At 55.1% G+C, this 12,885-nt stretch overlaps 1 protein-coding gene across 1 annotated transcript in view; it reads left to right on the forward strand.

Annotated features, from left to right (window-relative positions):
• The window catches only part of GMPR (guanosine monophosphate reductase), a 44,884-nt gene extending 36,616 nt beyond the window's left edge, over positions 1-8,268 (forward strand). The window contains exons 7-9 of the mRNA XM_006764069.2: positions 1,352-1,394; positions 4,008-4,167; positions 7,781-8,268. Of these exons, the coding sequence (XP_006764132.1) occupies positions 1,352-1,394; positions 4,008-4,167; positions 7,781-7,961 (384 nt within the window). The 3' untranslated portion in view covers positions 7,962-8,268. The remainder of the gene's footprint in view (positions 1-1,351; positions 1,395-4,007; positions 4,168-7,780) is intronic.
• The last annotated feature ends 4,617 nt before the right edge of the window (positions 8,269-12,885 follow it).

Below are 12,885 nucleotides of genomic sequence, written 5' to 3' on the forward strand. Positions count from 1 at the left end.
GTGTGTGTGTGTGTGTGTGTGTGTGTGTGTGTGTGTGTGTGTGTGTGTTTAAAGTCAGATATCGTTAGGGACCTATTTGTTGTTAATCCTCACCAGAGGATACTTTTCCATTACTTTTTCAGAGAGAGTGGATGGAGAGAAAAAGAAACATCAAATGTGAAGGAGACACATTGACTGGTCGCCTCCGGCATGCTCCCCAAACACGAAACCCAGTACATGTCCTTGCCCCAGAATGGAACCTGCGACCCTTCCATATGCAGGCCCATGCTCTAACCATCGAGAATACCAGCCAGGGCTGTTAGGGACCTATTTTAACAGAAGCATGAGTTTATATCCTCTGTTGAGGTTATAGGTTTGAAACCCTATTGTGTTGTCCTGATTTAGATAAAGAGGTAAAGCACTTTAAAAATAATTGGCAGGACACGTGAAGGGCATATGGGTTGTACCTTTGAAAGAGAAACTCCAGCAGCGCACCCACCTTCCTGCCAATTGCAAAGCAAGGCTGTCTGTGTTCTTCCCAGTGCTCTTTGCCAATCTGAGGGCGGGTCCCACCTTTGGGCAGCAGGCCCTTCGCTCTGAGACCTGCTGTTTCTCCAAGACCTGCACTGAGTTTGGGCTCTGTCACATCTCGCTGCCCTGAGCACCAGCCTGCCTGCCCCGTGTGTTTGCCTCCTGGCCTCTCCCTGTGGGTCTGGCAGCTGCTCCAGACCACCCTCGCGCCCTTCGCCTGCTTGGACCCCACACAGCCACACTGCGCATAGCAGGGAGCCTGGTCACGCTGCGCCCTTTGTCTATGTGAGGAAGCATGGTGGCTTTGCATCTGGGGAACCGGGTACTGGCTGCTGGTGTTTAAACATAACCCCACCAGGCAGCCCAGGATAACAGACTGTGCTGGGTGGGGAGGGTGGGTGTCAGACTAAGGTAACTGGGCACATTACATGAAGGGGAATTAGAAACACGGAGTGCCTGGAAACAGAAAGGAATGAACTCAGTGTCCTTTCTGGCTCTTAAAATAATTCAGCCCTTGTACTAAATAAATCTCGCCTCACGCCAGGCAGGTGGGGAGAGCTGACTGCTGAATGAGAGTGAACTTGGAGGGCGGATGGCTGGGCGTGCTGGGTAAGGGGCTGGAGGAGGAGGAGGTCGGAGCCCCTCTGATGTCCAGCACCTTCCCAGGCAGAGGGCAGGGCCGGGGTGGAAAGTGCTTGCTGAGGGGAGTGTTGGGCTTTGGCTCTGAGGGTTGTGTACTCGGCTGGGGGGTGGGTATGGGTATCAACTCCCAGCACCCCAGGGGAGAGGGGGGGCCTGGTGAGCTCCCACTGACATCCTTGTTGCTCTCTCCTCTTTGAAGGATGGAGGCTGCACGTGTCCAGGAGATGTCGCCAAAGCCTTTGGTGAGGAGAATGGAGGGCGGGAGGGAGCGCCCTGCCGCTGTGAGCTGGCTGTGGGGTGGGAACCTGGAACGGGGGTGGGATCTGGAAGGAGGAGGTGGGACCTGCAGGGATGTTCTGGGCCAGCCCCGAGTGTCCTCTCCCTGGATTTCAGGCCCCACTGGCCCAAACCCTGGCATCAGTTTCATTCTGGCTGGTGGCAGAGCCGCCGAGCACCCAGGGGTAGAATTAGGGATGGCATCCTGCAGGCCAGGGGTGGGCGAAGTCACGGCTCAGAAATCACAGCTGAGAAGGCTCGGGCCCCTGTAGAAAGGACAGTACCAGGTCCAAATACGCAGTAACTACAGGGAGGGTCTGTGGGGAAACCCCATAGCGGGGGTGGCTTCTCAGAAGCAGTTTCTTACAGGAGGCTGAGGAGCCCGTTCCCCACTAGGGGGCAGCAGTGTCCAGCTGTGAGCTGGTGGGTTGTTCTCAGGAAAGCACCTCAGCACCTCAACATGCTGTGCACACGCCCCCGCCCCCCCAGCTTAACCCGTGCAAACTTCCTTGTTCAGAAGTCAGAACTGCCTGTACAGCTAGGCTCCCCAGCCTGTGAAGTGGGCGCCCTGTGTATTGACTGGCAGGAGACAGAAACCAAACTCCCTTGGCTCCACCCTCCTTTCCTGACCTCACAGTCACATTTGTGGTTATTTATTTGTTCTTTCTTGGTGAAGGGAGACTTTCTGACGTGAGGGATGCCTGTGGCTCTTCCCCTCACCCGTGTGCCTCCCCGTCACTTGGTTAGAGTTCACCCCTTAGAATGGCCTAGGATTGGGCACTGGCTCTTATTCTGTTGTTAAACACTGATCGTGACCAAAGGAGACATGGGGCAGTGTTCTCAGTAACTGGGTTAGTAGCAACCCTGGAGAATGTCCCGGGGACAAGGCTCCAAGAGGCAAATGACCAAGTCAGGGTCCCACCCTCAGGGCAGAGCAGGGAGCACACAGGCCTCCTGTCCTCCTGGCACGCTCCGTCACCCCGATGGACGGACCACCGGCCAAGGACATTTCTACTGTTGATTTTTGAACAGCATCTTCTCAGTGCTGCTGGGCGTTCCATCTTGGGCTCCTGCTAATGGTGCACGCATGTCCCTGCTCTGAGTGGGAGCCGAGTACACTTTAAAATGCCTTGTCCCAAAGAAGGAGCCTTGTAGATAGGAGGTCTGGGCAAGGTTCCTGGCATCCACTCCCTCATCAACTCCCCTTCCAGCAAGTGCAGGGGGAGCTGGAGAGCGTGAGGAGAGGGACTGGGTCAGGGAACGTGCTGGTGGGAAAGGCCGTGAGAGGGGTCAGAAACGAGGTTAATTAGAAGCCGCTTCAAAGCGCCACTGAGGACCTGTGTCTGTGCTCCTGTGTTTCCATCTGCTCCCGGGCTGTGGTCATCGGGGGCCTGGCGGACACCAGCTTTCTCAGTCACCTTATAATCATGGCGCAGGGGCCACGGAGCCAGCATCTGTGCTAGGGACCCCGCAAGGAATGGCCTCAAAGCTGGTTGCAGGTGGGAAGGCCCTGTGGTGCCGGGCCAAAGGGCCCGCTGGTGCAGCCTGCCTGTCAGTGATGCTGCGCAGAAGGGACTGTAAGGCCATCACCCCCCGCCCCGCCCCCCAGTCCTCTTATAACTATTTACTAGTAAACAACCAGATGGAAGAGGTCACGGCCACTTTTCAGGGGTTCGTATACTTGCTCCTCCTTATCCTTCATTCTAGTCACTTAGTACTTCTGTACCCTGGTGTCCTCGTGTTCCGAATGTGCACCCTCACTAGGACTTTCTGGGGAGCGGCTGCAGCGGTTTGTGGCAGGTTGTAGCAGTCGGTGGAGACCCTGTCTGCACAGTGCTCCATGGACAGGGTGGGGGTGGGGACTGTTTCTCTTTCTTCACACACACCCTTTACTTCCTCGACAACTAGGCATTTGCTTCTCCCATGTGCCATGCACTGTGACTGACCCTGGGGACACAGCAGTGGCCAGTCCTGCTGTTCCAGCTGCTCCTGGACCTCTTCCAATGTAGCTTTCAAAGGCAGCTTCCATACCCCTGTGTCCTCTGCACCTAGCCTGGAAGTCTCATGCCATTTGGTGATTAATATGGGATATTATTTATCCTAGAAGGCAAACATCACAACAGAGGTGTGAGGTAGAGTTTTACACGATGCATATACATGCATACACACATACGTGCAGGTTTCTCTCCTTCATGCCAGTCCAGTATAGGAGGTTCAGTCTGTTCCGAGGTCTCACGACCTGCACAGTGTGAGCGTGTGAGAGCTGAAGGTAGACCAGACGCCTGGGGGAATCGTGTAGAGCAGTTGCTGCATTAAGGAGATGACAGCGGGCAGCCTAAAATGCTGCTCAACTGCTAACATTTCTCTGATTCTAAGTCCAGCCTTGGGAAGGTGCTCATTGTTAACGACTGAGGACTGGCCCTTGTTAAGTTTGTAGGAGGGGAGAGATGGGCTTCTCTCTGGACGAGAGCTCTTGGTGGCGGGATGGTGAGTGGGGGTAGCACTTGGATCTTTCCAGAGCCTGTTTTCTCTGAGCTCTTTCCGTTGCTGCTTCCTCCTGTCCCATGCTCGGCGTGTAGGAGCCGGAGCAGACTTTGTGATGCTCGGAGGCATGTTCTCGGGCCACACCGAGTGTGCTGGAGAGGTGATCGAGAGGGACGGGCAGAAGCTCAAGCTCTTCTACGGGATGAGTTCTGAAACAGCGATGAAGAAACACGCAGGAGGGGTGGCCGAGTACAGGTAAGGCTTCTCTCCCATGAGGACTCACGTTTCTCCTGCTCCTTTCAGAATTGGGTGGAAGTAGGTCTCGAAGAACATTGCTTCTCTTTATAGCAAAGCACCATGGGCAGGGGCAGGAAACCTATCTTGCTCTTTGGAAGTAGCCATGTTTTTCACCCAGCTAGTCTGCAGTGTTGGGGGCCCTCAAAAGGCAGTGATAGCAGAGCTGTTTGGGGATGGGCTGGGCATGGACTGGGGTGTGTGTGAGTCGGGAGGGCTCCAGCTCAGCCAGTCCCCGCCATGACGCTCCAGACTTTCAGAGGGGGCCAGCCGCCTCCTCCTTCTGGTAGAGCCTCTGCTCACCTCTCCCAGTGACCTCTGACCTCTGGCCCGGGATGAGTTCAGACTGCGAGAATTGGGTGAAGAAGGGTCTCCATTGCGTATGAAACAATGGTTATGGACCATCACGTGGAGGACGGCTTTCTTGAAGAAAGCTGTGTTTCACCTACAGGGGCTCACACTGGCCATCTAGGCTCTGGCAGTTGAAACAGGCAGCATTTTAGCCATGTCATTGTCCTCATTGTAGAAGGGATGCTCACATCTGCTGTTCTTTTTTTTTTAACCCATGATCCCCCCAAATAACCTGGCCTTTATTTCATTTCCATCTATGTTATTGTTTTACTTTTAAATTAGATTGATTGGGGCAACATTGGTTAAAATCACTTCCATTTTATTGTCTGCATGTGTGTTTATATGACAACATACCTGTGACCTTGCTTTGCTCCAGAGAGGCTGCTGGTGCCCCAGGAGGCCCACCCCACCTGGGATGTGACAATCGCTGCTGGGAAAGCGGGGAGCTTGGCCAGAGGTCCGGGTTAGCACCGAGCAGAGCAACAGTCCCCGCCTCCTCCATCAGTCACCACATGGGACAGCGGCCTTAGTGGGGTTGGCGCTGATGCCAGGGCACATGGAGGGGGCAGGACGAGGCCCTGTATCCTCAGGAGGAAGTCCTCTGTGGGGGACTGGTTGCCTTTCCCCAGGAAGCCTCGGCCCTGGGAGGGAACCCCAGCCTCTGTGGCCGACACCCTCCATGTCCGACCATTCCTGCCACACCTAACCGCTTGTTGTAAGGACATGGGATTCAGATGCATCATATAAGCTTCAAACCAATCCAGAGGGAAAACATCAGGACTCCCAGAGATTGGCAGTGGGCGTGCGGGCAGGCAGGGGCGGTGTGGGGCACCATCTCTCAAGCTCTTTCTTCAGTAGGGAACCGGGGACTTCAGTCCTCACTCTCACCAGTATTTCTCTTGTGGGGGGACCTCAATAAATAGGACATTATTGCATGGGGAAGGCAGGGTGGGAAAGAGGAGTAGGGGACTGACTGCATTTACACCTTCACCTGGCCACCTCCGATGGTCAGAACAAGGGCGCACTCCTTCCCCTGCAGCCCGAGGCCACTGTCCCATGTGATGACTGATGGAGGAGTGGGGACTGCTGCTCGGTGCTAACCTGGACCTCTGGCCAAGCTCCCCGCTTTCCTAGCAGCCATTGTCACATCCCAGGTGGGGTGGGTCTCCTGGGCACTGTGGTGTAAGGGGATCCACGGGGGGCAGCAGCCGGCTGCTTTGCCTGGAGTGCATTGTTTGCCCTCTAGCTGTTGCATCTGTTTCGGGTCCTAAGAAAAGCAGACAGGGAAGGCCCGACGAGGCCCCAGCACGACAGAAGCCCAAGGGGCCAAGTGAAAAATCATCCCTTGTCATTTCAGCAGGGCCCAGACACAACAGGAGATAAAATATTCAGGCGCAGCAAGACTCGTATCTGAAAGCGGATTCGAATCTTAGACAAGGAAGAGGCGCACGGAAGGAACCAGGACTTTGATCCAAAGGCAGCCTGAGTCCTGCAGGCTGTATTTGTTCTCTGTCTTCCTCCCTGTTCCTCCCTCCCTCTTTCCTTCTCTTTTCCTGGGTGTTTGCAGCCTCATCACCATTGTCTCCTCATGAGAATGGTTCTCCTATTTGACATTGTATTTAATGAAGACCCGTTATTTATGCTGTGCTAGTTCCTTCCCAGTCATTAACCATTTATTCGGTTCTCACGCTGCCCATCCTTGGGAGAGAGATCAAAGTACCGTTGTTTTATAGATGAGAAGACTTGAGCATCAGCAGTAAATGACTTGCAAAAGGTGCTGTCACCAGTAACCGGGATGAGAATCTGAGTGATTTCCAGGAAGCTCCCGGAAGGCCCAGGCCTCAGAAAATGAAATGGCAGGCAGGCAGGCATCGCAGCACGCGTACACAGACGCTGGTCTCTGGTCACAGAGCGCAGTGACATGAGTCTGCTGCTTCATCATCTCAGTGCCCTAAGCCAGCCACTAGGCCAGCCCTTGGTCTAGTGGATGGTCTACATAGATTTCATCCGAGGGTAGTCTTGCATGTGTAGATTTCAGTGTACAAGAGTTATTCCCTTTTGAAATTCGAGGCAGTAAGTTTCTAATCAAGATGTAGTATTGTAACAGTTGCAGAGACCAGCTAGAGAAAGTTCCAGTAACAATTTGGTTAATTGTTAAAATGTCCAGATTGCCTGGCCCTTAGGTGGGGGCTAGCGTTTTGCATAGATTTGGGATCTCCTTTTTGCCCTGTGTCTCCAAAAGCAGGTCTGGACCGAGTCCCCATTTGGCAGGAAGGGGACCTGACGTGTGGAGTCAGTGTTACTTGGAGACTTTGTGGAGAGGGGCCGACTCAGCACGGACAGATACTGCTCAGGGCTTGCACTATGTACTAGACCTGAGTTTCTGAATGCGCCTCTGAAAGCAGGAAAGATGCTAACCAAAGCCCTCACGTCTCGATGTTAAAAAAAGACTCGAGTTCTACGCTGGTTCCACCTCGCTGGGACCTTACCCCACACCCAGCACGACAGGTGTATGACTTGCGTGAGTGCAGGCGTGAGCTGGGGGAATGTGCCCGACAAAGCGCCCTGCCCCCTGGAAAGGCAGGCCTTGGAGGGGAGGGGGAGCCGCTGCATCTTGCTGGTGGAGGTGCCCACATAACCTGGTGGGTTAGGGGTGTTCATTTCATTGGCAGCCTCCTCCTCCTCCTCCTTCTCCTCCTCCTGGTTGACTCCTTTGGAGACACTCAGAGTCTGATCTGGATGCAGGAGGGGAAGCTCCAGGCTTCTTTTGTTGTTGATCAGGGCGGGCGAGCAGAAGGGGGGTGGCAGGGGTTGGCCTGGAGGTAATCCCCCACGTCTGCTCTCCTGCCCCTGGGCCCTGGGCCAGCAGGAGACAGGTGTGCAGATCCAGGTGGGGAGAAAGGTGAAGTGAGTTTCTGTGGGGCAGCGGGGAGGCCCGCTGCTGAGTGGAATGCCGTTGGGCAGGTCCGGGTCTGCAGCCTGTGTTTCTCACAGACTCCTTTCCCTGGTGCTCGGAGCAGCCGGCAGGAGGTCAGGCATTTCGGGTGGGAGGACCTGTCCATCTGAGGTGCGGGCAGGGCCAGCCTGGTGTGTGAGGCAGTGTGGGCGTGGGCTCAGAGGCATTTGGCTACCCGAGGGCCCTGGGGCTGCTTCAGGGGCTAGAACAAATGGTGCCTAAGGAAGATAAGCCGGGCTAAAGGAGCACTTCCTTTCTCTCTCCCAGAGCGTCGGAGGGCAAGACCGTGGAAGTGCCTTACAGAGGAGACGTAGAAAACACGATCCTGGATATTCTGGGCGGACTGAGGTCTACCTGCACCTATGTGGGGGCCGCTAAGCTCAAAGAGCTCAGCAAGCGAACGACGTTCATCCGTGTGACCCAGCAGCACAACACGGTGTTCAGCTAACCTGGGGGCAGGTGCCGGCTGCTCACGGAAGCTTCCACACGCTGCGTTCACATCCCCGTCCTTCCGTCCGCCTGGGCTTCGGGCTGCTCCTGAACGGCAGGACGCTGCCTCCCCTGCTGCCGCCCGGAGGCGCTGGGGTCCCCTGGTGCCTCTGCGGGGGCAGGAAGCAGAGCACTGAAAGGGTCAGTGGTCAGAGCCCAGCTGCCCGGAACTCATAACCTCATTGTTCAAACTAACACTCGTACCTTTTTCTTTCTTTTTTAAAAAGAAAATGGTTTCACTTTAATATAATGCTGTTACCTTAAGACTTACTGAGTCCGGGAGTTTGCCTTTTCAGGAGCCAAGTTGTAGGGGGACCTGGGGGTTTTCCGCCTCCTTCCCAGACACTCTTGCTCGTGACCCTAAGTCCAGGCACCTGGCGGGGGGTGGGGGGAGGTCAGGGTAACCAGGTCACCCCCCTCCAGCTTCCTTCCGTTTTCTGGAGAAGAACCAAAGCACAAAAGGGCGGGTGAGGAGGAATTGGTTCCCACTGGTACTCTCAGTGGATGGTGATGTGTTTCACCCCTTTGTTAGCCGAGTCTTTGGGGAGCAGGTCGTCTGCCCCTGCCAGTTGGTGCACCTTCTGGGAAGCTGTCCCTGCCCCTGTCCCTGTCCCGGTTTTTCACTTAGCTTCGTTTCTCCATCTCTTCCCCTTCCTTTCTGTGTCCCAACTTGCCTGGCTGGCCGCTCTCTTAAAGAGATTATACATTACTTTGAAATTCCACGCCATATTTTAGTGAAAGGTTATCCACCAAAAAATTAGCAGGCAGAGTCCCATCGAAAAAAATATCAAAAACTTTGGCCAGCAGCTTCCTAAGAGCATTGGTTTAACGTATGAGTTAGAACCAGAACCGGCCCCTCCTGGTGATTATGCTTTGGAGGAAGCCCCGCCAGTGTTCCTGGATAACAGTCAACTCACCGGAAACGTCAGTGCTTTCCTGGAGAGAGGACCGGGCCTGGCAGAGCCCTGCAGCTGGCCGCTGTGGCGCGGTGTCCGCTGTGGCGCGGTGTCAGCGGTGAACGTTGCGCATTGGTGACGGCTGGCTGCTTTTGAAGCATTATTTGAGGGAGAGGACTGGAGGGTGTATGCAGACCAGGGTGTTACTTCTAAAGAAGCAGACACAGGAGTAAACTTTTCCCTGAAAAGGCAGCGATGGCCCTAGGTCAGGGGTGGGCAAACTTTTTGACTCGAGGGCCACAATGGGTTCTTAAACTGGACCGGAGGGCCGGAACAAAAACATGGATGGAGTGTTTGTGTGAACTAATATAAATTCAAAGTAAACGTCATTACATAAAAGGGTTCGGTCTTTTTTTTTTTTTTTTTTTAGTTTTATTCATTTCAAACGGGCCGGATCTGGCCCACGGGCCGTAGTTTGCCCACGGCTGCCCTAGAGTAAGGAGGGGCCGAGGGTCCACTGTAGGAGGGAAACAACCAAATCCCACACGCTCAGGGTTCCATTTTCAGTCTTACAATACCATCAAAGACCAGCAACTTTAACTCCACTGGAATACCTTTCCCCCCACACCCGTGGAGAATGATGCTTGTACTGGTGGAAATGTGAATGGCAACACCTTGGAGATGTGGGGGTCAAGGACGTGTAGTCAGAGCAAGATGTGGGGCTGTGCTGGAGGCACCCCGCCTTTTCTGTCTGCTAAGTGGGAGGGGTGAGCCCAAGGCCGTCCTATGGAAGATGGAAGATGTGTTTGACAATCCTCTTTGTTGTTTCTTCATGCAAAACTAGAGGCCCAGTGCATAAATCTGTGCACCTTGAAAGGAACTTGGGCCGTGAGGCTGCGGTGGGCACAGGGGTGGGTCTTGGCCCATCCTCTGCACCCCTGCCTGGCTCCTCCCGCTGAGGCTCCCCGTCCCCTGTCTGCCAGAAGCCCTGCTCCCGCCACCGCTGCTCCCATGCACTGATGGCTCACACCCGCTGACTGCGCGGAGTGATTGGGTCTGGCGCCATCAGTGGGTGCAAGCAGTGGCTATTGCCCCAGTTGCCTCTCAGGAGCAGGAGGAGGTGGAGAAGCCCAGAGTGGTAATCGGGGCCTGCAGCAGGTGCAAGTGGGGCCAGTGCCAGCAGAAGGTGGAAGCGCCCGGTGGGACTGCGGCGCAGGAGCAAAGAATTTTCAGTAACCACCAGAGGCTTGCCCCAGTGACAGCAACTGGTGCCCTGCCTTGGTCTGGTGCCCCCACTCACTTGCTCCACTATCCCACCACAGCTGATGCCCACCATGTTCTGTGCATGCCCCCTGATGGTGAGCACACATCATAGCAACTGGTTCGATTGTTCAGCCTTTTGGTCTATTTGCATATTAAAGTTTTATATACACACACATACACACACATACATAAAAGACAAACATGCAAATTGATCATACCTTTGCTACACCTTAAGCCACGCCCACCAGCCAATCAGAGTGACTATATGCAAATTAACCCAACCAAGATGGCGGCCGGCAGCCATGGGGCTAGAGCAAGCAGGAGGCTTGGTTGCCCCAGTGATGGAGGAAGCCAAGCTTACCACCTGCCGCGGCCGGCTCTGAGCTCCACTCAAGGCAACAAAGTTTCAATTATAGAAAATAAATAAACCCCAAATACCTGCTTTCAGCTGGCCATGGCCACGGAGCTGGAGTGAGCAGGAGGCTGGGTTGTCCCTGACAATGGAGGAAGCCAAGCTTCCCACCCACCCTGGCTGGCTCTGAGCTCTATTCAAGGCTACAAAGTTTCAATTATAGAAGGTAAATAAATCCCAGAATAAAAAAAGAAAAAAAGGAGAGGTTGGGAGCTTCCATCGCCCAGGGGCTTGGCCAGCCTGAAAACGGCCCTCAGCCCCTTACCCAGACTGGCCAAACCTCCATGGAGTGAGGGTCCACACTGTGGGGGGCTTTACCAGCCTGCAAACAGCCATCAGCCCCTCACCCAGATTGGGCAGGCACCCCAGGGGGACTCCCACCCTGATCCCTCAGCCCAGCCTTCACCCTCTCCAATCTGGGACCCCGACTGCTGTTTTAAACTGGCAGTTGGTCATCCCTCTCACAATCCAGGACTGTTGGCTCCCAACTGCTTGCCTGCCTGCCTGATTGCCCCCAACCATTTCTGCCTACCAGCCTGATTGCCCCTAACTGCCCTCCCCTGCTGGCCATCTTGTGGCAGCCATCTTTTGACCACATGGGGGTGGCCATCTTGTGCGAGGACACACATATGGTCAATTTGCATATTACCTCTTTATTCTATTGGGGGGCTTTACCAGCCTGCAAACAGCCATCAGCCCCTCACCCAGATTGGGCAGGCACCCCAGGGGGACTCCCACCCTGATCCCTCAGCCCAGCCTTCACCCTCTCCAATCTGGGACCCCGACTGCTGTTTTAAACTGGCAGTTGGTCATCCCTCTCACAATCCAGGACTGTTGGCTCCCAACTGCTTGCCTGCCTGCCTGATTGCCCCCAACCATTTCTGCCTACCAGCCTGATTGCCCCTAACTGCCCTCCCCTGCAGGCCCAGTCACCTCCAACTGCCCTCCCCTGATGGCCTGGTTGCCTCCAACTTCCCTCCCCTGCCAGCCTGGTCACCCCCAACTGCCCTCCCCTGCTGGCCATCTTGTGGCAGCCATCTTTTGACCACATGGGGGTGGCTACCCTTGACCACATGGGGGTGGCCATCTTGTGCGAGGACACACATATGGTCAATTTGCATATTACCTCTTTATTCTATAGGACAAGGAAGAGAGGTGAAGCAAAGGAGGACCTGAGGGGATCCACTTAAGATGTTCCAGCAGTAGTCAATGGGAAGGGACTGTTACCAGTATCCCCTCCCAGACTGGGCTCCTCCTGGGCTCCCCTCAGAGTGCCCAGGGTGGGGGCACCCATCACCCAATGGCTCCTGTGGGTAGCCCTCTGCCAGGATGTCTGCTGATGCCATCTGTCTTATGCAGACTGCAGACTAGCTCTTTCATTGCACCAACCAACCAAAGGCAGGTCCCTCGCTCAGGTGTTTAGGGACGTGAAAACTGAGTTATAGGAAAAGCCACGCACTCTGTTGGGTCATCTGGAAGCAGAGGCTGCACAATAAGCAGCGCTTCTAAGGCATCCATTCGGTAGCCAGTTCATCTCTGCCTCCAACAGGAGTCGGGGTAGGGGAGTCCTCAGGGGAGCAGCCCACAGACCAGGCGCGAGTAGGGACACAGATGGAAGCAGCCCTATTGCCTGAGTGCAGGCCTCCATGCAGCAGTGGCGGGTGAGGAGGGAAGGAGCCAGGGAACTGGGTGCCTCCTGTCCGCCTCGGGGTCCTGCTGTGTCCTTAATGGTGTCAAGGCCTCCCCACTGCAGCCGGGGAGACAAAGGCTTTTCCTAATCGGTGTGACCAGTCCAGGTAAGACTCACAGCCATTGGACCCCAAACTTGTCAGAGCCATTAGCATCTAATGTTAAAACAGGGCAGGCAACGGTCAGACTGCTGCCCCACACGTGCTCCAGCACACGGCACGGCCACCCAAACTGCTCTGGAGGAGGAGGGGACACGGCAGGCTCCTGTTGGGCTGCGAGGCTCACCTCCTCACTGCTGGCTTAGTGCACGTCCTGTCACACACCGACATGCACTACGCTCAGTAGTGCACGCACTACGCTCAGGGCCTCACATAAGTCCTGAGAGGAGAGTCTGGTGAGATGTCCCCAAACACCTAACCAGGAAGATAGGACAGAGTTACCCTCCCCTCCCTGGGCTAACGACACCGAGTTTTCCTCCACCTCTGCAGGGCCTCACAGTCAGGAGGTCGTCATCACACAAGCAGCTGGCAAATGTCACTGAAAGTCACTGGTCCTTGAGGACCCACTTTCTGGGGCAACTGCTTGAGACAAACAGGTCCCTCCATGTGCTGGGTGACCCCGCA

This window comes from Myotis davidii, unplaced genomic scaffold (genome assembly GCF_000327345.1).
Source record: "Myotis davidii unplaced genomic scaffold, ASM32734v1 scaffold279, whole genome shotgun sequence".
NCBI lineage: Eukaryota > Metazoa > Chordata > Mammalia > Chiroptera > Vespertilionidae > Myotis > Myotis davidii.